The 22747-nt window shown below is 38.7% G+C and overlaps 1 protein-coding gene across 1 annotated transcript in view; it reads left to right on the top strand.

Annotated features, from left to right (window-relative positions):
• Positions 1-22747, top strand: part of plekhh2 (pleckstrin homology domain containing, family H (with MyTH4 domain) member 2) — a 50962-nt gene that overhangs the window by 20370 nt on the left and 7845 nt on the right. The window contains exons 3-19 of the mRNA XM_065297335.2: positions 9821-9883; positions 9960-10109; positions 12311-12394; positions 12572-12653; positions 14877-15068; positions 15185-15945; positions 16024-16099; positions 16176-16270; positions 16374-16551; positions 17873-18009; positions 18090-18203; positions 18590-18676; positions 18758-18916; positions 19089-19169; positions 19255-19407; positions 22367-22475; positions 22579-22691. Coding sequence (XP_065153407.1) covers positions 9821-9883; positions 9960-10109; positions 12311-12394; positions 12572-12653; positions 14877-15068; positions 15185-15945; positions 16024-16099; positions 16176-16270; positions 16374-16551; positions 17873-18009; positions 18090-18203; positions 18590-18676; positions 18758-18916; positions 19089-19169; positions 19255-19407; positions 22367-22475; positions 22579-22691 — 2634 coding nt within the window. The remainder of the gene's footprint in view (positions 1-9820; positions 9884-9959; positions 10110-12310; positions 12395-12571; positions 12654-14876; positions 15069-15184; positions 15946-16023; positions 16100-16175; positions 16271-16373; positions 16552-17872; positions 18010-18089; positions 18204-18589; positions 18677-18757; positions 18917-19088; positions 19170-19254; positions 19408-22366; positions 22476-22578; positions 22692-22747) is intronic.

Raw genomic sequence — 22747 nt, 5'->3', positions numbered from 1 at the left:
TTCTTTTTTAATTGTAATGTAAACATTACAAAATGTATTGACAAAGTTAATTGTATACGTTGCATTATTTCATAACATTGGCCGTTATTCGTTGGCCATAAGCAATCGAAATTAGACAAATGACTACGTACACATCACAACACAACACTTGAGTTTAGATGGCCAAAAAAAACATGTAAGAGAAACGAGTGTTTGTTAGCAAGTCTGCTAAATGCTCTTATGATCGTAAGCTAGCTAGACCCTTGTTGAAGTTATTTTACTGGTCTAATTATCAACACTGGATGAATGAACAGCTTAGTAAAAAAATACACACTACAAGCAAGCGCAACCACATACAACATAGACCGCAAACAAATTTACAAATAAAAGATTTACTTACTTGTCCATCAACAAGATCGCCAGATCAGCATCCCTTTTGCATCCAGGGCTGTCTATTAGCCCACGCCAACGAGTAAAAACCTGACCGCGTGGGACTCTTGTCCGGTTCCTAACTCGGTCAGATTCTCTTTTTCGCTTTCTACTCTCTTCCGAACGGATTTTCTTAGCTGTTTCCCTCATCGAGCATCACGTCTCAAATGCGCGCGTGCAGTTGTTGTTACAGGCTTGTTGTTACAGGCTTGTTTGACTTCGTGCAGCGCTGCAGGAACCAACAGCCGGATGACGTCAAAGTGCCGTCTCGGATCATTCTCGCGGTACTTTTACGTCATCCGACTGCCGGTTCTTGCAGCGCTGCACGAAGTCGAACAAGCCTAACGTGTGTGACGTCGTTGCCGTAAAGCAAGTCGTGATTCTCGCGAGATTTGTCAGGGGCGGTTCTCTCAAGCTTGCATTGCTGGTTTTGGTAGCGGCGTCCTTCCCGAGCTTCAACAGGGGGATGATTCGCCATACTATGACTTCGTTTACCATCGAAATGACTTTGAAGCTGTTATATTAAGGTAAAATAACTGCATAGTGTGTCTTTAAGTTGGACCGAAGCTTTTTCCCTTGTCTCTCCCGTGTTTATTTGATAGAGTAATTTATAGTATCATAGTTCATCGATAAATTACCCTTAAACACTGTGTTCGTCTCAAAGAATACTTTATAGTATCATAGTTCATCGATAAAGCACCCTTGAACACTGTGTCCATATCAGTGAGCTCTCTATAGTATCACAGTTCATCGATAGAGGCACTCATAAACACTCACTCAAGCAACCCACTGGTTTTTCCCTCACTCCAGACTCTCTCGCTCACCCTCGTTTGCACATTCTAAGCACCTTGGTACACAAACTATGCAAACTCTTCATATTTGTTTCATAGAGCAATTTATAGTATCAAAGTTCATCGATAAATTACTCTCAAATACTCATTTAAGCAACCCACTGGTTCTCCCTCAACAAAAATCTTCTCTCTTATCTCACTTTGTTTCGTAACTTAACCAGTTACACCAAGAAACTGCTCACAATCAACCCACTGGTTTTTCTTTCCTTTAAAAAGATATATCCGTACTCATCTCAGATACTCTTATTTAAATCAGCCCACTGGCTTTACAAAATTTAGTTTCAAAATTAATGTTTTAGTTTGAGTCCATAAAATCAACAAAATTTAGTATAATTAAATGCCCTCTTGGCTATTAACAGTCAACGCCCTCTTGGCTATGTTAATATTATTTTCCATCAACTGTTTCACAGCTGGGTCCTCTTGACCCTCAGATAAGAGTACGCTTTACTCGGAAGACCAGGTTTCCCTATTAGAGATAATTTATCTTGTAATATCATCCACAAGTCCCTTCTCATTAATCGCAATACTAGTTCGTTTATGAGTTACAGAGAGAATTAAGGAATTCAAATGAAAACGCCGGGCTGTCTGTGTTTTCCAAATAGAGTCAAAAATCCCATCAATGCAGGTGAAAAAATGCCATAACGCTTTGCTTACCTTAATTTAAGAAGCAAGCGGCTGGCCAGCCTTAGCAGTTTAACACCCACAAAGACGAAACAATCGACTCAGGTTGGAGAACATCTCCCCCCGACCGTGAACGGCCTCTGAACGATCCCACTCGGTTGTCCAATGTTCTCTCTTGTAACCCTGCTCGCAGCGCCAAAATGTCGTGGATTTTTTCAGGAGAATCAGAGATGGTTGAGATGTAAAATTCTCTTCAAAGTATTTTATTAAAGAATTGTGTCAGACAGCTTGAAACACAATACTGGTCATAGGGTGTATACACCTGCATTGGTAAAATGATGATCACAATGACTATGACAATGACCCCGTTCTGAGTTTTTCAGTGATTTAAATAGTGCCCCCGTTTTAGTAGCCCTCCCATTCGAACAATCTGTTTGTACTGTGCCTGTATCTTTGCAACCTTTAAGTTGCTACACAAAAAGACAGCCATTGCTGGTTAAACACAATGCCTTTGTTTTCTAATGCGTCAAAAAGCTATCTTGCTATTCTTACCAAGGTCACACGTCCCCCATCCCGGCCTAGCTGTGGAAAAACACTGTCATGTGCAAGCATCAGAGAGACAACTTAATTCATTTAGACCTCAACCATAAAACACATTAAAAGTATACTTTATATAAAACATTTATACCAAGCTTAAGATAAAACACTCAAAATTTCTCCACCATATGACGTATTCCTGTGGGCGGAGTTTAGTCAAAGGGGAATTCTGTTAAAGAAAATATATCCCCTGGCAGTGAACTTTAAGCTTTATCATTTTGCAGGTATTATTTATGCTCTCACAGCAACATTACACACTAACTAAAGTATGAAAAATGAGATCAGGAAGAACGTGACCTTTAATTTGCAAAAAAGTTTTTACGCTCACTTGAGGTGGTTTTTGACTAAAAAAGTAAAAAAGTATATGCAAATAATGGGAGATGGAAACTCATTGACTGGTGGTCTAACTGTATCAGCTTACGTTGTCTTTACCATAAATGGGCTCAACGTTGTCGCAATGCCCTTGCCAATGCTGCATTTCTTCTTCTGCGCACAGCATTCGGTTTGGCAATTACAAGCTGCACTGCTGGTATATTTATAACTTGCCAAATCGTAACTAAATGCAGCCCTGTCTTCATTTTCTAAGCGTCCCTTGTTTTCTTTACTGTTGGTTACTAGGTTACCAATGCCACCGTCATTCGTTCGAACAACTTGATGGAAGCACACCTAATTCACATTTGTTTTTTTTTTGTTTTTTTGCGAATTTTAAAAAGATTTGCTTCACGTTTAAATGGAAGCCCAGATTTTGACTTAACAGGATTAAAGCTATATGTTCAGGGATCACACATAAGTGACAGATTACACTACTCTACTAAATTGACACATTTGAATGCATTCAAGTCGCTTTGAAACCATCTGCCACATGCATAAATATAATGTAAATGTAATAGTAAGTATATGCTTAAAGAGTGACTTTCACCCCATTAAAATGCAAAAAGAGGTCTATAATTGTTGGTTTGTCTTATAAAAGTATTCAAAATCAGGATTGTGTTGACTTTTAATCAGTTGTTCCCCATACATTGACAATAAAATCAGCATGTCACATACAGTGGTACAGAAACGGTTCAGCAATCATTTCAGTCATAGATATTATTTCAGCCATATTTTGGGATCTGCGGTGCATTCCTGTTTGCAGGACACAGACGAGTGGAGTGTGAGAGCGGAGGCGAGGTGACGCTGGGGAATTTTGAGCCGTGGTGTAGTGAGGGCTGTCATACAGACAGGCTTTGTGAGCTGGATGAGGGGTGCAGGGCGGGCCGGCCACGGAAGGCCGAGGATGGAATGCATGGAATGGAAGACTGACTAGACTGAAGCCAGAACCATATGGGATGGAGAGAAGCTGGAAAGGGGGGCATAGAAAATTTTAAGAGGCTTTGATGGAAAATATAAAGTTTATGGGGGAAGCAAATGAAAGCATGTACAGGTTTGTTTGTAGTGTTGTGGTATAATGATGGTGGAGGTTGAGTTAGGGATGTGCTAAGTTATATTTTGAAAATCGGTGGGTTGTGTGAATTAAAGCCCTTTGTAATTACCAACGTATTATCCAACTCGTTTTACCATTTAGGTTGTTTGTCACCAAGGCCGCCTTAATGCACGGGCTTACCTGGGCTGAAGCCCAGGGGCCTCCCAAGTTCAGGGGCCTCCCAAGTTCACGTTTATATTGTTTTGTAACTTGTCAGGTTATCTGTCAATCACTCTAACTGCACGTTACATGGCTGCTGATTGGTCCGTGGTAACTTACCGTGAAATAAAATATCAGACGTAACAGATTTTTCTATTCTGCGTAATGTAAGTAAGTGCGCGTTGTCAACTTGGCATTCCTGCATGTTAGACAGAGTGTGACAGAGAAACGGAAATAATCCACCATCAAATGAAAGAGTAATTTCTAAAATTTCATAATAAGCACTGCAGGTCTCTCTCTCTTTCGCGCGCGCGCTCGCTCTCTCTGTGCTCGTGCAGCTGAGTCTCTGGCATGCAGAAGTCTCTCCAACTGTGCGCAAGATACTGTGCCGCGGCCGCCAAATAAAGAAAGGAGTTCCCGCACATAATGCTGTTAGTTGTTATAAAGTTTAAGTTTACTCGCGTTTATATCAGTGACGCGTGCGCAGCCGGAGCGATGTAGTTTGACGCGATGTTAGCTCACAGTACACATCTGTTGGTTTAGAAAGACTACGCAACGGTAAATGTGCAAGTCAAAGCGCGACAAGACCATCTCAAATAATCATCCCCTGATCGCACCATTCATATTTATAATCTCCTTATCTAAAAATCTTATATACAGGTATGTTCCCTGTCTGTTTTGTGCATATTCATACGTGTTCATTTTACATGCGTAGTATGCATAAATACTACAGTAAATACAATGCATACTATATATTCAATAGCCTACAAATTAAAAAACAAGATTCTGTCTATAAAGACGTATCTTTTGTTAACATTAATGCATTTTCACTTTAAAACTAACTTTAACTTCTTATATTTTTAAAACTGTGGTGAGCATTTAGTTAGTGAGTGGCAATTTTCTGCAAATTTGTATATTCCAAAAACTATAAAGCTTATAAACATATATACTCTCACACATTTTGGTTTTATTTTCACCACAAGTTGCTGTGTGTGGTTGTTAAATAAAGTGTCTTGTGTTTATGCTTAAGTGGGCTCAGTGAAATGTTAATAATGATATTATGGTGTTTTCTGGGTCAAAGAGGGAAAACTCACTGTTTTATGTATTGAAAGAAACTAATGCATTTTGTGATGTAGATTACCTAGATATTACACTTATTTTTTTTTAAATGAGACTATAAATTGAGGGTATGGGGGGCCTCCAAAACATCTCAGCCCCAGGGCCTCACATTGGGTTAAGGCGGCCCTGTTTGTCACATCCCTCAAATATGACCCAAATGAGTGTTTACGAAACTAGCTCTCATACAGTGCCACAGAAACTTTTGCCCTAATGCTTTGTTGGGTTGCATCTGTATGATGATTATTTAAATTTACCTACCATTGCTCAATTGGAGCATTGAATTATCAGCGCAAATATCATAGGTTTAATCTCAGGGAATACACATACTGATAAAATGTATACCTTGAATGCACACTAAATGGCTTATATGAAGCTAATGCCAAATGCATAAACAGGCTCATAATTACAGAAGGATGAATTTCATTACATTTGTCCGGGATTGTTTGATTTTTGTTTCATTCACACTGCCAATCATTTTATGGAATCTGTGCATGCATTCACACACACATACCGTAAAGACATGACATATTTTAAGTCCTGCACTTGGTAGGTTTTTTCCACAGCGTCTTAAGTTTGCTAGTTATCCGTGATTAATCTCTCAAGAAACCAAGTGCGTGCATTTTAGTTTATGACAGGATCATAATGATCCCTGATGAGCTCCCTGATCTTTGCAGTTTGCCGACATTTGTCGTCGTGAATGTTGAATTGCATTTAAATCCCTGTGTCAAAGAGCTGACATAACGCGTCCTCATTGCAGCACGCCCTATTACGACAATGTTTCTGTGTCTTGTTTACACAGAATGCTTCCCATGAAGGTTACGGAGTTTATGCATTATCTACTGTGAATATATTGTACCTGTAGTAAGCTTGTGTAAGTTAATTTTCTGAATCTCTGATGGTGTGTTTTGAAGCTGGAGTGCGTTTCCCAAAAGCATCGTTGCTAACCTGTTAGCAACTTTGTTGGTTGGCAATGGGACATTGCATTGCAACCAACAAAGTTGCTACTTTAGTTAGCAACTATGGTTTTGGGAAACGCACCACAGACCAGTAAGCTGATAATGATCATGATCCAGTAACTGCCCTTCTGCCAGCTGGTCATACCAACCTAAAGTGGTCATGCTGGGTTTTTTTTTTTTTGGACATGGTGGCTTGTCAGTCTGCCAATGAGTAGCGTAGGCCATGTAATGACCGGTTAGAAACCAACTTCCAAAACACAACATTCAGTCTAAGATGGTTTTTCCATAATGTGTGATGTATTTTTGACTGTTCTCAATGTGAGCAGTGTGTTTTGGTGACACACCCTTTGGTTTAGTACACTAGCCCATTTGAATGGAAAGGCATTGGCTCACTTAAGCTACGGGATAGTTGTATCCTTGCCTACAGCTGGTCTTTTGCCAGTTAATACACCTAAACAGTGTCTGAGTGACCTTGACATTTCAATCTGACATTAACACATTTATGTCATCATCCATCATGTTTTAACAAGTATACTATTACCACATTTGACTAAATGTACTTCAGCATAAGTCTAGATGAACTAGAGCGGAAAAAGAGATTAAGAGATACTGAAGTAATTATTTTGTACTATGGACCCTATTCATTTCGTAGTGAAAGAAGTCTTAAGAAATCTGCTAAAATGATCGTGCAGTAGATACAGAAGCATTCAGTCAAATTCACACAAATACAAATCCAAAAATGTTTGCATGGTTCACAGTGGAAACCATGTGTGCAGCAGTGATTATTAGTAGTGTTTTATGTCATATTTCAGTTTTGTTTATTGAGAAGAGAAACAGGTTGTTGATGAAAAGCACTGCCAAAAACTGTCCAAAACACAATTTTTCCTGGCATTTTCCTGCACAAAGTCTTTCACAATGTCGGTTATGACCATTTGATGGGTTTTTAGCTGAGATACAGATACAAGATACAGAGTGCACTGCTTGCATGCGGGCCGCTTAAAATGAATTGGCGATCACTATATGAGCACCAGTTACACCATTATGACCACTTGCCTAATATTGTGTAAGGCTCCCTTATGCCACCAAAACAGCCCTGATCCATCGAAGCATAAACTCCACTAGACCTTAGTGTCAGAACCAGCTTTCACTTTTTCAGCAATTTCAGTTACAGTAGCACTTATGTTGGATCGGACCACACGGTCCAGCCTTGGCTCCCCACGTGCCGCCCATGACCCTGTCAACGGTTTACCGCTTTTCCTTCCTTGGACCACTTTTGATAGGTACTGACCACTGGAGACCGGGAACACCCCACAAGAGCTGCAGTTTTCCTGCTTCTAACACATCAAGTACACTTGTCTTCAAAGTTGATGTGTTAGAAGCAGGAAAAATGGGCAAGTGTAAGGATCTGAGTGAAATTTGACAAGGGCCAAATTGTGATGGCTAAACGATTGGGTCAGAGCATCTCCAAAACTGGGGTTTTGCCAGTCTGCAGTGGTCAGTACCTATAAAAAGCTAAACCAACTAAAAGGTGTCCAAACCCCCCCTTAAACCAGCCTGCTACACTAGCTTAAAACCAGGCTAAACTGGTTGACTAGTTAAGCTTGTCTTTTTAGTAGGGCTGTGGCTTAATACAACAGACTCTGTGTTTTGGACCTCCAGTACTCATTTACAACATTTTTACAATTTCCCCTCCAAAGGTTGGCAACAACTGTGGGCTCTATCTTACACCAGGCGCAATGCAGTGCAATGCGCGATGCAAGTGTCTTTTGCTAGTTTCCATTCGGCGCAATTATCATTTTCACGTTTAGCACCACGTTGTTTAAATAGCAAATGCATTTGCGCCCCCTTTTGCGCCCATGGGCGTTCTGGTCTGAAAACGAGGTGTGTTCAGGCGCATTGTTGGCGCGTTGCTATTTTGAGGCAACAAAAATAGACTACGCCATTGACCAACAAAAACGTGGCCGGTTGCATAAACATAGCCATGACGTTAAGACTGCGTCTTAAGAATGATTCTGACTAACTAGCAATTAATTATTGCTAATCAGTCTTATTATTTAGATTAAAATTAGACTACCTTTCTATGTAACATACTTGAAACAGTTATGATCAGTCTTGACAAAAAAAATTCATGACTAACTTTTAAGTCTCGTCTTAAAGTTCTATGCAACCGGCCACTGGTCTAAAGTCTAAAGTCAATGGCGCAATATGTTTTTTGTTATTTAAAGAGCGCATTAGAACTATGCGCCTATAAACGGGACAATAACGCGGGTTTGCTTATTACATACATGAATGCGCAGCAGCACAAAAGTGCTTTTAAATATGAAAGATTAAAGGATTGAACATAAAAGATTATTATTGAGTCTCTTGGACATAAATGAGGACCGATTATGAGACGTTAGAAGGCACAAAGAGCTGCTTCACCTGCAGCCTGGTAAGTAAATAAACTCTTTGCTTTAAACAAATGCATCTGTTTTTATTTTTTAATTTTTTTTTAAATGCTACCTCACGGATTTATTGTATATGATGACTCTGTGGATATGGTGAGATGAGAAACATTTTTAAGTAATGCTTAAAAAAAACTCACGACACTGTCCAAGTGCTGAAACGTGCGGAGATCCGTTTGTAAATTCTTTATCTCCTGTTTGTTACAAATAAAGTATTTTTAGAGTACAAACCTTTTCTTACATACTTGTAAATTATTTTTTGATGATATTGGATAGCCATACATTTAAAGCAATTAAAAGCCTGCTTTTTTACTTCCACGACTAAAAGAAAACGGGTTTTAAAGGTTTTAATAAAAAAATAACAATTTCAATACAAGTGAAAACAACACAATTATTTAACATTAATCTTAAACTGGGGATCTTCTTTCTCCGGTTAGTTTTTCAGTTTACAAAGTCCATCATCTAAATAGGGATTAGACATAGCACCAGCGCAACTGGCTTTTAAAGAGGATGAGAGCTGAGACTCTCATTGGTTTATTGCACATTACGCCCAAAATACTCCCATTACTTATTAAAACAAAGGACCCACCCTTTTCAACCATGCTCTCGGCCCACAAACCATTTTTCCCTTCGTTAAATTAGCAAAAGTGGATTCGGACTCGCCCATTTAGATGTTGCGCTGTGCGCTTTAGACAATGCGCTTAGATTGTTAAAATAGGGCCCTAAGTCACTGTATGTTGCAGATGTGAGAATGGCTTTACCTAAGAAATGAGCTTCAAAATATGAGGAATTTGTATGCGTTTGAAAAAGGTGATGATGGCAGACATTTACTAAATGACCTTTTGAAGCTTTACCTACAGCTCACTACAGAACTGCTGTTTTATATGCACACATAACTGTAACAGAGCTTTGACCTTCAAAACTTTAGCTCATCTCAATACAAAATAGCTTCATGGTTATGATAAAAAAGATTTGGAAATGCTGCATACCGTGCATTGCTGTGCTGTGATGGGAATACCTATTTTATATGAAATACAAATGAAAACCAGCACACACGATAAGAGCCTGAACAACCAGTTTAAGCCAGGCATATCCCAGTACTGCGTGGAAAATATTATGCATTATAGTCTTCCTTTATCTAAACCTCACTCTTGTGCAAAGAAACATGCACACTCACAGTTTATATTTACTTATATTTCTCAGATGCAGCAGTTGGAGACACAGGTTTTGGAAGCAGAACGTCGTGCATATGAAGCCAACCAGCAGGTAAATACTGATAATATTCAGATTTTAATAATTATAATCAACTATAAATATGCATATTAATGCCTATGTGTAACAGGTGCAATGGATGGAAGAGCGTCTAAAGGCATCGGATGTCCCGTTAGCTGATTCAGAGCTTCGGCTCTTCAGACGCTGTCAAAGCCTTCAAGCATCACTACAGGAGAAAGATGAGCTCATCGCCAGCCTGGAGCAACAGCTGGAGGAACAGGTCTGTCACAAGCTTGTGAAAGTCTTGTGAAATGTCCCCTTTAAACTCAGTTTTGGTTGGCCTTACCCCACTGTTAAAATATAGACCTGCCATAGGGTAAAGGTCAAAATATTTTAATAATATGATTTTTCTTACAGTTTTTTTCGATTGCTAAACGACAGTCGGCACAACTGGAGTCACATGTGCAAAACTCTAACTACAGTCTGCACAGCAGCAGTTCATGTGGACCAAACTCTAGTTCGTTTTTCATTGCTTGAACACAGTTTTCAAAACTTTACACACTTATCCCATGACTTTAACCACAACCTGCACAACACTGTGGATTTACAGCACTTTGTTCAAATGCTAACACACTGCTGTCAAAACTGTGAATCACACATTCAAAACACAATTGATTTCAGCATTGTGCCTTTCAAACACTGCTGATTGCAATTTCATATAAATATAAATTCCAATTTCATATATATATTTCATTTATATATAATATTACCTTTCATGTACTTTACAGTTTTTTTCGATTGCTAAACGACAGTGGGCACAACTGGAGTCACATGTGCAAAACTCTAACTACAGTCTGCACAGCAGCAGTTCATGTGGACCAAACTCTAGTTTGTTTTTCATTGCTTGAACACAGTTTTCAAAACTTTACACACTTATCCCATGACTTTAACCACAACCTGCACAACACTCTGGATTTACAGCACTTTGTTCAAATGCTAAAACACTGCTGTCAAAACTGTGAACCACACATTCAAAACACAATTGATTTCAGTCTTGTGCCTTTCAAACACTGCTGACTGCAATTTCATATAAATATAAATTCCAATTTCATTTATATATACTAATATTACCTTTCATGTACTTTAAGTTTCTACCTTTTTTTCTCATTACTGTAATTCCGTAAATTACTATAGACAACTGAAGCAAACTGCTAATTTTCATTTACCTTAAAAAATTATGATGTTCTAGAAAAAATAATGTGATAAATCAATCAATAAATCATTCTTTAAAGAAAACATTACTTGGTGTGACATCACTGAAATTGTTAAAACTGTAAAGATATAAAGTTAGTATTTTGTGTATTGGTGTTTGATGTTAGTGTTTTTCCTCTCAGTGTGTTGTGAGTGACAGTGTGTGTTACAGTTTTTCTGAATTGCTAAAACACTAACCCCCAATCTCTGAACCAAATTCATAGTGGCCTAAACCCATTTGTCAAATCATGCACTCTTTTTGCAAAATTCTAAACACAAACTTCTCACTAAAACACACATTTCACACTGCAATGCACTTGTTTTATAAATTCTAAACACAGGCAGGCAAAAGTTGAACACAACTAAAACACCGTTATCATCGAGTAAACACAACAACTCAAAATTCTACACACTTTTATCTAATGGTATTGTTTACCAATTATGTGGATTGTAAACAGTCTGAGAAGCAGATGAAGAGTATGAGGAAGAAAAGCACACCAGAGACAATGCAATTGGCAAAATTTGCAGTTGGATTGATGACTTTTTACAAAATACAAGTGCTGCTTACAGTAATGTTGAAAACTTACTATTACTTGCAGTCTTTATAGTAAAGTATTCACTATATTCACTGAACTAAACTTGTGATTACAGTAATATAGATTTTTAACAGTATTTGTCAAGTGTGTTGTTATGTACAATAAACATGTATTTTTCTGTAAGCAGATCTCCTGGATGTTGTGTTTTCCATTTTTTAAGGTAGTGTCTAATGGATGTTTGTAGTGTTTTATCATATAGACTTATGTGTGTATGATTTGAAAGCTTAGTTTGATTTTGAGTACAAGTGAAATGGTTTTGAAGCAATTGTTTGATTTTGCTAGAAGAGTCAGGGGTTCTGTGAATTGTGTTTAAAATTGGGATTTGTGTTTAAGGTTTTGAGAAAATGAGTGATGGTTTCAAAAAATGTGTTTTAGCAATTCAGAAAAACTGTATCTCAGTGAGGGTTGTGTTTAGTGTTTGGCTGCACGGAGCTGTTTTGAGCCATATGTTAAGAGTTGTGCTCAGGTGACTTTTGGTAGTGCAGACTGTAGTTAGAGTTTTGCACATGTAGCTCCAGTTGTGCCCACTGTCGTTTAGCAATCGAAAAAAACTGTAAATATAAAAAGTCGATTTTGATGCGTCTGATCTATTTTGATATGGTATGAGGTACTGACCAATTTCTGACCCTTGCAGAAACAGAACCGAATCCAAGATGCCAAGACAGTGGAGGAAAAAGCAGCCAAGATCAAAGAATGGGTGATGAAGAAGCTGAATGAGGTCTGTTACTGGTGTGTGTGTGTGTGTGTGTGTGTGTGTGTGTGTGTGTGTGTGTGTGTGTGCGTGCGTGCGTGCGTGCGTGCGTGCGTGCGTGCGTGCGCGTGTGTGTTTGTGTTATGAAAATAAATAAAGGGGGAGAGAGAAAGCATGTAAATGTTTATTTGTGACCTCTTATAGTTTGATGTGGAGAATGCCTCTCTGAGAGAGATCAACCAACAACACGAGTCTGAGATACAAGACCTGAAAAGACAAGTGCAAGGTATTTATGCACATTGTCACATGTAATGGATCTTAAACTTTTCTACTCTTAATGTCTGCAGTATATTAGCTTAACGTTGTCATAATCAAAATTCTAGTCATAATTTGAGTCGGATACCGCTCCATTGAGCTGCAATTTTGGGGCGTGCTCCAACCGAACCAGGACAAAAAATGCCTCTTCACTTAGATAGACCTACAACTAATCGAGCAACCGAGTATGTGACGTATGTTGAAATGGCGTCTGTCCTTTTGCAGCCTGAACTGCTAGCTACAATGAAACTTACATCATTACTAAGTCATACAGTCAGACTCTCTTTAAGTTAGATGAACTTCATCCACGGGCTTCCAAAAAGGAGTTGGCAACGACGCCTAGTTATATCCACATTGTCGTGCACGGTAAGTTGCAATTCCATTCGAGCGCTCTTCGGTGACGTGATTGATTACATTACTGTTGATCATCTGTCCATCGTCATATATAGCCCTCCCTGACAATTTGATTCGACTAGCTTTGGGTCTAGCATAGTTGCGCCACAACGGAGCGACACCAAACCGAACTTTACGACCTGAAATGTTGTGGGCGGAGCTAAGTTCGGCTGGCACCCAGGCTGGCAGTATATATATGCACTGCACAAAATACTGTATCTCATAGTGCAATGCACTCCATCTGACCATTTCCATGTAATTAAGGCACCACATGTAAAATTACTTTATGTCTTTTTAACAGAAAATTTGATTAAAGTGCCATGTTTTTTTTCTTCTTTTAAATGATAACTGCACAGTTCGTATGTAACATATGATTATAATGTCCCCTCCTGTTTGATTAAACCATCAAAATATAGCGTATATGATATACATTAGTCAAAAATGCAAACCACAGCGTATGAGGGAATCTCAGTTTTATTCAAATATACCAAAATGCATACAAAAGCAAAAAGCATGTTATGAAGCATACATCGACTAAAATTTTATATATTATTAATATTTGTTGATCCTCTTTTGTGGTAATATTTTCCAGTTATTGTCCTGGTGGATGTCTTTTTAAAGGGCACAGAGAATGAAAAACCATTTTTACCTTGTCTTTGTTGAATAATGGTAGTCTACCCGCATTTACAAACATACAAAAAGTGCTAAACATGCTAAACATCTTAGTCTCATAGAAATTCCTCTTTTAGAAATGTCAGCCAGAAAACGGCCCAATCTGAAAAACTGATGCTCATGACATCACAGGCATCTCACTGCCCCTCCACTTTAAAATAATTGGCTACATTTTTTGAGTGGCAGCAAAGTCAGCCAATCAGTAATGAGATTGCAGGTTAAGCCAGTATGGGGAGCCAAATAGGTGCAAAACCACTTGTTTAAAATCCCCCACCCTAATAGAGCTATCTGAGAGAGGTTTTCAGGAAGCTTCTAAGGCATTACAGACCCAAACAAAAACATTTTTGCCTATATGTCACATCACAGAACAAGGATAAATACTCTGTTCAATCATTCTATGTCACCTTTAAACTATGCACCTGAGACCCAAGCTGGTTCGGGTCTAAAAGTTCCACATGTGCCTTGGACACGGGTCAGGTATAATATTAGCGGCATTGGGTCTTGGGTAATTAAAAATGTGTTTTTGCCAAACGGACCTTAAAAACTCAAACTATCTCATGTGCGAGTCCTTTTACAAACCCCCTTTTGTGTGCCAAGGGATCTTGCGACATCGTGTGGCAGGCGGTACGTTAATTTTAGTTGAGCCAGACCTGCCGTCATTGGTGTCGTCTTTAAATAACAAATGAAAATAAATGGAGCAGCGGGCCAAATTGCTTGCAAGGCCACCAGGGTTTCTTTCTGGTGCGTGCGCGGGCTGACTGCATACACGTTGGTACCTTTCACAATCAGGTCCTGCCAATATAAAAAAATTGCCACTATGTCGGTGTAGAGTTTTTTCTCGGGTCAGGTTCGGAAAAAAAATTATTTGTGTACATTTCTTTGGACCAGAGGAGACCTCTACTATGCACGTGTTGTGTGTGTGTACAGTCATTTTTTGCAAAGCCTTTTCTCAAAACCGAGCTTTGGTTTATACTCCAATGTAACATGCTTACAAAATTTCTGCATTTCAAAAAAAATAAAAACTATTCAAAATCCACTCTATATATATTTTCAGAAAAGCAGACATAGCCATTTGTTTCCTTTCATTTTTTGGAGCTGACCAGTTTCGTGTCATTATGTTGTGTCCTAGCCATGACACCTTTGTGTACTGGTGGCCCAGTCCAGCCCAATGGAGGTGAAGCGCAGCGACTCAGCAGTCTGACATTTGGCTGTTTCCAGATCAGAGGAAAGAACCCTCAGGTACTAGCAGGCCCAGAACCATCCCAGAAAAGCATCAGTACCCTGCCGGATCAAGACCGAACACGCAGAAGACCCTCTACCGGTATGAACACCCATTAGTTAATGTTTGGTTTAAATGGTACTCAATATATAACTTAATTTTTTTGTTAAAGGAGTCCTTAAAAAAGACTTTTTTATCTTATGTTTGTTCTTTTTTAGATTGTGATCCAGAAGCAGAGCACCAGAAACAGGGATCTGAGGAAGAAGGTGAACATGACAACATTGGAGACACAACATCTTGCGGGATCTCTGTCCTATCTGCTTCAGAAGGGGACAGTTGTCTGTTTGGAGGTTTAAACCGACCCACCAGCGAGACCTACCTCACCTCTGATGACAGCAGCTCGCTGTTCGACGACGACATGCAGCACGCTGAGTTCTTCAATCTCTTCATACCTGGGACTAAAAACTCTAGGAGTAAAGATGGAAAGAAGACGGACATTGAAGATGGGTCATCAGATGACCTAAATAAGCGTTTCCAATCGCAATGTCTGGATTCCTCATCTTCCTCCAGTGACACAAACACCCCTAGTCCTATCCTAACCCCAGCCCTCACCCCAAAGCGTCCCACCCCTTCCCAAGATTCCCAAGACACACCCGCGTCTCCCAAACAGCCCCGTCTGCGCACTCCCACCGCGTTTAATGTTAGTTTGGCATTAGCCAAGAAGCACCTGAGCCAACCTTCACTGTACAGCGAAGCTGAGCACGGGCGGACACGTAACGCCATCAGCATGCTACGTCCTCTCCGACCTCACGAGACAGACATGGATCAAGAGCAAAGGATGGAGACCTGTGAACGAGAGCATCCTGAGGCAGAACCACCGGCTGAAGTACCGCCCGAAGAACCCGAAACACCCGAAGCCTGCGCAGCCGTGCCGGGGAGCAAACCACCAACCCCTCCTCTGCACAGGTTGCCTTCTTGGGTGAGTCATATGAGACGAAATGAAAACCGGATAACGTTTTAGTTCTTGTACTAAGTGGTCGGTTCTCGTTGCATACAGGAGAGCAGAATATATGCTGTGGCAAAATCTGGAATTCGTCTATCAGAGATGTCATGCACAGATGTTTCTAATAAAGGTGTGGGTTTCAAAAACTTTCATTTATTTTAATTTCCATCTGGCTTTTATTATTCTTGAATTTTCTTATTTTCCAGACTCCTCCCACTCATCATCTTGCCCCGCCTACATGCTGTACACATCCCTCATATACAGGAACACCACCTCGCCTGTCTTTACCACAGTTAAAGGGGTAGAGATCTATCTTTCATCGGCATTATTCTTTACATGTATGAATTTGTTTAAATTACAAACAGGATCTTTCATTTACTTAAAGTTTTTATTATTACCTATAGAGGGCGACATTGTTAAGCCCTAATGATTTCCCAGAGGAGTCGTCCAGTTCAGAGGAGGAAGAAGAGGAGTGTCAGTGTAACTCTGGAGAGGAGTCGGTGTCTGTGTGCAGCTCCAACACCTCTGGATCAGACCCAAATAAGAGCAGCAGCCACGAAAGCCCACGATCTTTGAAGAGAGGTACTGTATGTGAACTGTAGGGGAGAGGGGGGCACAACCTAATGCTTTTTGTTTTTGACTTAATCATAAAAAAATTGAGTTTGATTAATTATATTATTACACAAGCAACACACAAATCTCTGCTACAAATGAACATTTGAAGTTTGTTTCTACTTACCCACAATTACAGCAAATGTGACAGAAGTGCAAACGTTACAACTTACCCCATAGGTGGGGTTAATTGTAACAGGCAGGGGGTTAGTTGTAACACTTTAAGTTTGCAGGCAAATATTTCAATACTATTTTGTTGATAACTTAAAGTGGATATTGTTTATATATCTGTCTATAATAGACAGGTATCTACACTAATTATTTCTCATCTAACCATAGCTCAATTATAAATGGACACAAATGTCTAAATATGTTAGAATAAATAGTACAATTATGACAAAAAAAAAATTATATGTGACCCAGTCTGTAAAAACTATACTAAAGTCTCAAAATCAAATTCTGAGATAATGAGCATCAGTCTGATTTTAGCCATTCATTTCATTGTGATTTCAATCTTTGACGTGACCTTATTCAATCAATATTAAAGATATGAACAAAAATAAATTTTGACACATTAAGGCAGGCACATTTATTTTGTTGGCGGCCAGCAATCATTTGTGTGTAGCATAAAAAAAAACAGCAAGAATTACACTAACGTTAGCGGTTTTTATATCATTATTGCTGAGGGGTTAGTTGTAACACAGCGTTACAACTAACCCTGCTCTGTGAAAATATTTTTAAGCCCTCCAAAAAAAGTTGCTAAAAGCTGCAGACATACAGTATTTCAAAATGATGCAATTTGTTTCTCAACAAGACACTTATTAAGATGACATAACTTTGGTTTTGGTATCTTACACACCCAACTTAGAAACCGAAAAAACATATGATGAAAATTTTTTATTTACTTACATGCCACCAAAACACTCGTTCATCAATAACTCTCTGGAAAAACATTATACATTTCCATAAATTTGTGGGAGATCGTCTTTTAGCAGCATGAAAACAATACGGAAAAAACAAATCGCTCAACCCTGTGCAAAAATATAAACGATCTGTGTTACAACTAACCCCGCGTTAGTTTTTGTCCCGCGCACCCCTATATTTAAATTTGTGCATTTTATCCAAAGCGACTTATAAATAAAGTATACATTTATTCGGTAGGTGATACTGGGAATCAAACCCATGACCTTTGCACTGTTCACACAATGCTCTACTAGTTGAACTACAGAAATGTTCACACCCTCGCACAACTGCACTTAATCACCCGCTACATGTGTTGTGTTTCTCTCAGCCGTGTCATTGTCTTCAATGACATCTGAATGCGACTACGCCATCCCTCCCGATGCCTACTCCACTGACACTGAGTGTTCAGAGCCAGAGAATAAACTGCCCAAGACCTCCTCCACCAGCAGTGACAATGACAAGACTGTAAGACACGCACGCATGCACATATCTGCGTTCATAAATGTCACACATGGTGGATCATTTAACAATGTGTTGTGTGCCAGGAGTCAATGGAGAAGTCTGGATACCTGCTGAAGATGGTAAAGACCTGGAAGAAAACATGGAAAAGACGCTGGTTCGTTTTGAAAGACGGGGAGCTGTTATATTACAAGTCACCAGTGAGTAAAATGACACGGATGATTGGGATAAAACACATTATTAGGGCTTTTCACACTGAGCTTAATCCTGGAATATCTTCATTCTAAACCCTGCTTTTAACCCTGGGTTAAGAATCATTTCACACTTGTAATTTAAAAGCGGTGTTATTTATGAAATTAACCCAGGGTTATGAAACCGTGCTCGGAAGCAGGGTTAGCACCGCTTTTGCTATAATGTTAATTATTTGTGAATTATAATAAATATAACTTTATAATAAATGTCACTTTGTCAGGACATAGGTTACCAACACGTTTGATATGCATTTGGCCTCCAGCTTCAATATAGTGTGTAAGACACCAATAAAACTATTCTGCTTTGAATGTTTTTTTTTTTAACTATTTTTCAGAGTAATGTCATTCGTAAGCCTCAAGGCCAGATTGAGCTCAATGCTTCAAGCACTATAGCACGTGGTGATGGGAAACAGATACTTCAGGTACGCTGGGTACAGTGTATAGGTAAAGAATTACTGCGTGCATGAATTACTGGCTTTCACATTGTTTATGTTACATTTCAGGTGGTGACAGGTAAGAGTGTACATTATCTGAAGGCCGATTCACCAAACCTTCTGGAGGAATGGCTGAGGGTCCTGCAGAGTGTATTGAGAATTAAAGCTGCCAGTCCTCTCTTCACACATCCTGATGCACGGCCAGTCATGAAAGGACACCTGATGAAGGTACAGTGTCTCATTAGCCTATACAACAATGAAATCACATAATATATTAAATTGCATCCCATTGGCAAAATATTCCCATTTACCAATTGCATCCCATTGGTAAATATCCCATTTAACCTGGATTTCTCAGACAGGGTCACATACAATTATGTGCTCTCTTTATCTCTTTAAGGTGAAGTATGGATACTCGAAACATGTATGGTGTGCACTGTTTGGAAAATCGCTGTATTGCTTTAGGAGTCAAGAGGATAAGGTCTTCTATCTTCTTACATCAAGGTCATGTTACCCAGGGCTTTATATGTGTGTACATGTGCTAATTCCACGATTTCCCTCTTCAGTTTCCTCTGGGTCAGATCAAACTTTGGGAGGCTGTTGTGGAAGAAGTGGATAAGTCGTGTGAATCAGAAAAAGTCTCGGCTCAGTACACCCTGTCTATCCAACCAGTGAATCAGAGTCCAACATATCTGCTCATCGACTCACCTCATGAGAAGGTATGAAGGGATTTTCTCTTACAAGCCTGTAACATAATATTCTAGATTTTACCGCTTCACAATATGGATTTCAAAATCACAATATGTAGCATTTTTACCTGTAGAGGTCGCTATTACACAATAACACAATAAGAACGGTAAAACTTAATGACGTTATGAAAGAGAGTGGAATGATGTGAGATGTTGTTTTCATCATCCAGAGACTAGTCATGTTTTTGGATGAGGTAATGAATGAATGTTTTTTTTACCTGTATGTTTGATCACATTATTTTTCCATCATAATGAATTAGCTGTAATGCACAACTGCTGTGTGTTAGATGCTGGATAACCACCACTTCAGTGTCTGTCCACTCATGATGCCATAGTTTATACAATCAGAAACTGAGGATGAATATTATGTCAATAAGGGCAATAATTACAAAGGAGACCAGGGATGAGCCATTATTTAAAACAGGAATTTCTCTGGATTTACAAATCCTTGGATCTTTTGGGATAATGTAAGTACACTACTACATAAACTCTTTCCCTGCCAATGACGAGTATTTCCGGCTTTCCGCAATACCGCTATTATCCACCAGGTGGTGCTCTTCTGCAACTTATAAAACCCGAGGTATCAACCTAGGCCAGGGTTCCCCAGATCTTACCCTGGAGGGCCGAAGCACTTGATTAGCTTGCTCAGGTGTATTTGATCAGGGTTGGAACTAAACTCTGCAGTGCTCCGGCCCTCCAGGGTAAGATTAATATTTTTTAATTATTTTTTTATATATATATTTAAAGAAGAACATTTTCTGGAAAAAAATGCAAAAATTTACTTTATTACTAGTATTTTTGCACTGTTTCAAGTACAAATATCTAAAAATTCTTAAATCAAGATGTGTTTTCTTGATTGTAAATGACAAAACAAGTCTTAAAACAAGCAAAGAGAATCTACCAATGAGGTAAGCAATTTATTTCTAGAATTATTTTTGAATTAAGTGTTTAGGAAAGAAAATCAAGATTTTTTGCTTGTTTTAAGCACAAATTCAATTAAATTATTTTCCTAGGTCATTCTGCTCATCAAGAAAATGCATCTTAATTTAAGAATTTTTAGATATTTGTATTAAAAACAAGACAAAAATGCAATATAGACAATCATCCACTAGAGGGCGCCAGATCAAAACAATAACAATGACGTAGATTAATGACACCCTGAAGCAGCGTGGAATAATGGGATTTGTTGTCTTTGACTCAACCGCTGATGGTCATCAATCAGACGGGAACAAAAAAATCATGTTGACGGATAAGGTAATCAAGTTTTATAAATGTTGCATTTGATGACATCGTTCTATTTCATTATTTAAAGTTTCATGTAATGTTCAAAACTAAATTGTCAGTCATAGATGTTACATTATTAGTCCAATATGGTGGTGTGTTAACACAGCACAGAATAAAGGGTTCAAACTTATAATATACAATGATTTTTCACGTAATGTATTGACAGTACAAATCTTATTGTGATGTTATGATGTAAAATTATGATAGTTACACTGTAGCTGCTAGGGTAACAAACTCTATCCAATACTGGATTTAGTAAATGTCTGAAAATTCTGACCATTAGGACATGACACCATTGAATGTTGCGTTATATTATATTGCTGTACAATACCTCTTGATCTGCAGTATATCGTCCAAAGGAAGACGCACTGATTACAGCCTAAAAACTAATCTTGTGATCGATATAATAGTATACGATTTTTGAAGGGTTACGAATCAAAACAACTCACCCAACACGTAAAACACAAGCATGATCAGCATCTATGTTTAGTTAAATGTTGCCGTGAAGCTTTCTCCATCCAGATAATGCAACTGTATTATGGGAACTGTATTTGCTGACACAACCAGCGGCAGACGGTAAAGAGGAATCTTAGTCCATAAACAAGCGGGTAGCCCAAAAGACGCTATACACTTACTTCCACATTTGTCCACGACACTGTTGTCATGTGGTTTTTACGTAAGTAAAGACGGTAACAAAGGGTAAAGTGGATATTAATGTCATTGACAGGCGACTGCACTGCCCTGTGTCACTGTTTAGAATGGCAATTTTCTCACGATTTGAAAACATTAGAGAAAATAATACAAGTTTCTACTTTCTTTAAAGCTATATTTCTATGCTAAACCTTGTGTGTTCTTATTGGTGTTTACACAACACCATTTTTAACTAAAACACAAAAATCTTTTGTGTGTTTTGGCTGTTCATTTACATGACAATGGTGTTATTTGGGCCGGAAAATGCTAACTTTTGAAAACAAGTTTTAAAGTGCACATTTACGTTATGACTTCATGCAACATCGTGTGACATCACTAACTACCGGCATGCATAGCACAGCGTTTTGATCCATGTGAAAAGAGATCATTTTGACTGCATTGTTATCGGTATGCAAAACTGAAAAGGAAAAGTTTTCACTTTTTATTACATAGGGTACTTTTAAACGACAGCAAAGTCATCTTTCAGAATCAAAGCTCCATCATTTCATATTTGCTTAAAACCAAATACATTTCTTTACATTTGCATGAATTTTATTCCTAGACATTAGCCGTAAGTGAGGTGCATTACGTGAGCGTCTCAACCCGACTCCATCAACTTTGTACTATCATTAGCTCTTTTACCTGATTTTTAATCTCTATTATTTATCATGCACTGAATAAAAATGATTCATTCAATTTACCCAATTTCTTTTAAGGTAAGTGGTTGCAATCAATGTATTTAAGCTACATTTAAACAAAAAATAAAATAAAATAGAAAAGCAAAACAAAACTAAAAACTTTTGTTTATAAATGTAGCTTAAATAAATTGAATGAATCATTTTTTTCAGTGTGTAAGCATTTTATACTTCCCTAACAAACAGCATTTTTGCATATATATTTGTGCAGTTCTGCATGACACTGTAGTTTAATGTCTGTCTGTTTTCCTCTCCTGTAGACGGCCTGGTTGTACCACCTGTCTTTGGCAGCGGGCACTTCAGTGGGGCAGGTGGGCACTGAGTTCGAGCAGCTGGTTGGTAAACTCCTCAACGTGGATGGAGATCCAGGTACGAGTCTTACAGCTGCTAATGATTGGGCTAACTATTGAAATGCAAGATTGGCTTCTCTTGGCTTAAACTCTTTATAAAAGCATCTGCTTAATGTTCTCAGGGTCTCAGTACTGGAGACACCCAACACTGTGTTTCACAAAGGAAGGTCTTTCGTCTCCACTCACCACCCTCCCATCCCAGGCTCTTCAAACTGAAGCTAGAAAGCTCTTTAAGGTTATAACATTTAATTGTTTAATTTAATACGCACTTGGAGGGCATAACTGCAAGAC

This window comes from Paramisgurnus dabryanus, chromosome 20 (assembly GCF_030506205.2).
Source record: "Paramisgurnus dabryanus chromosome 20, PD_genome_1.1, whole genome shotgun sequence".
Classification (NCBI taxonomy): Eukaryota; Metazoa; Chordata; class Actinopteri; order Cypriniformes; family Cobitidae; genus Paramisgurnus; species Paramisgurnus dabryanus.
Note: the sequence above shows the minus strand (reverse complement) of the source record. Positions and strands in the feature narration are given on the sequence as shown.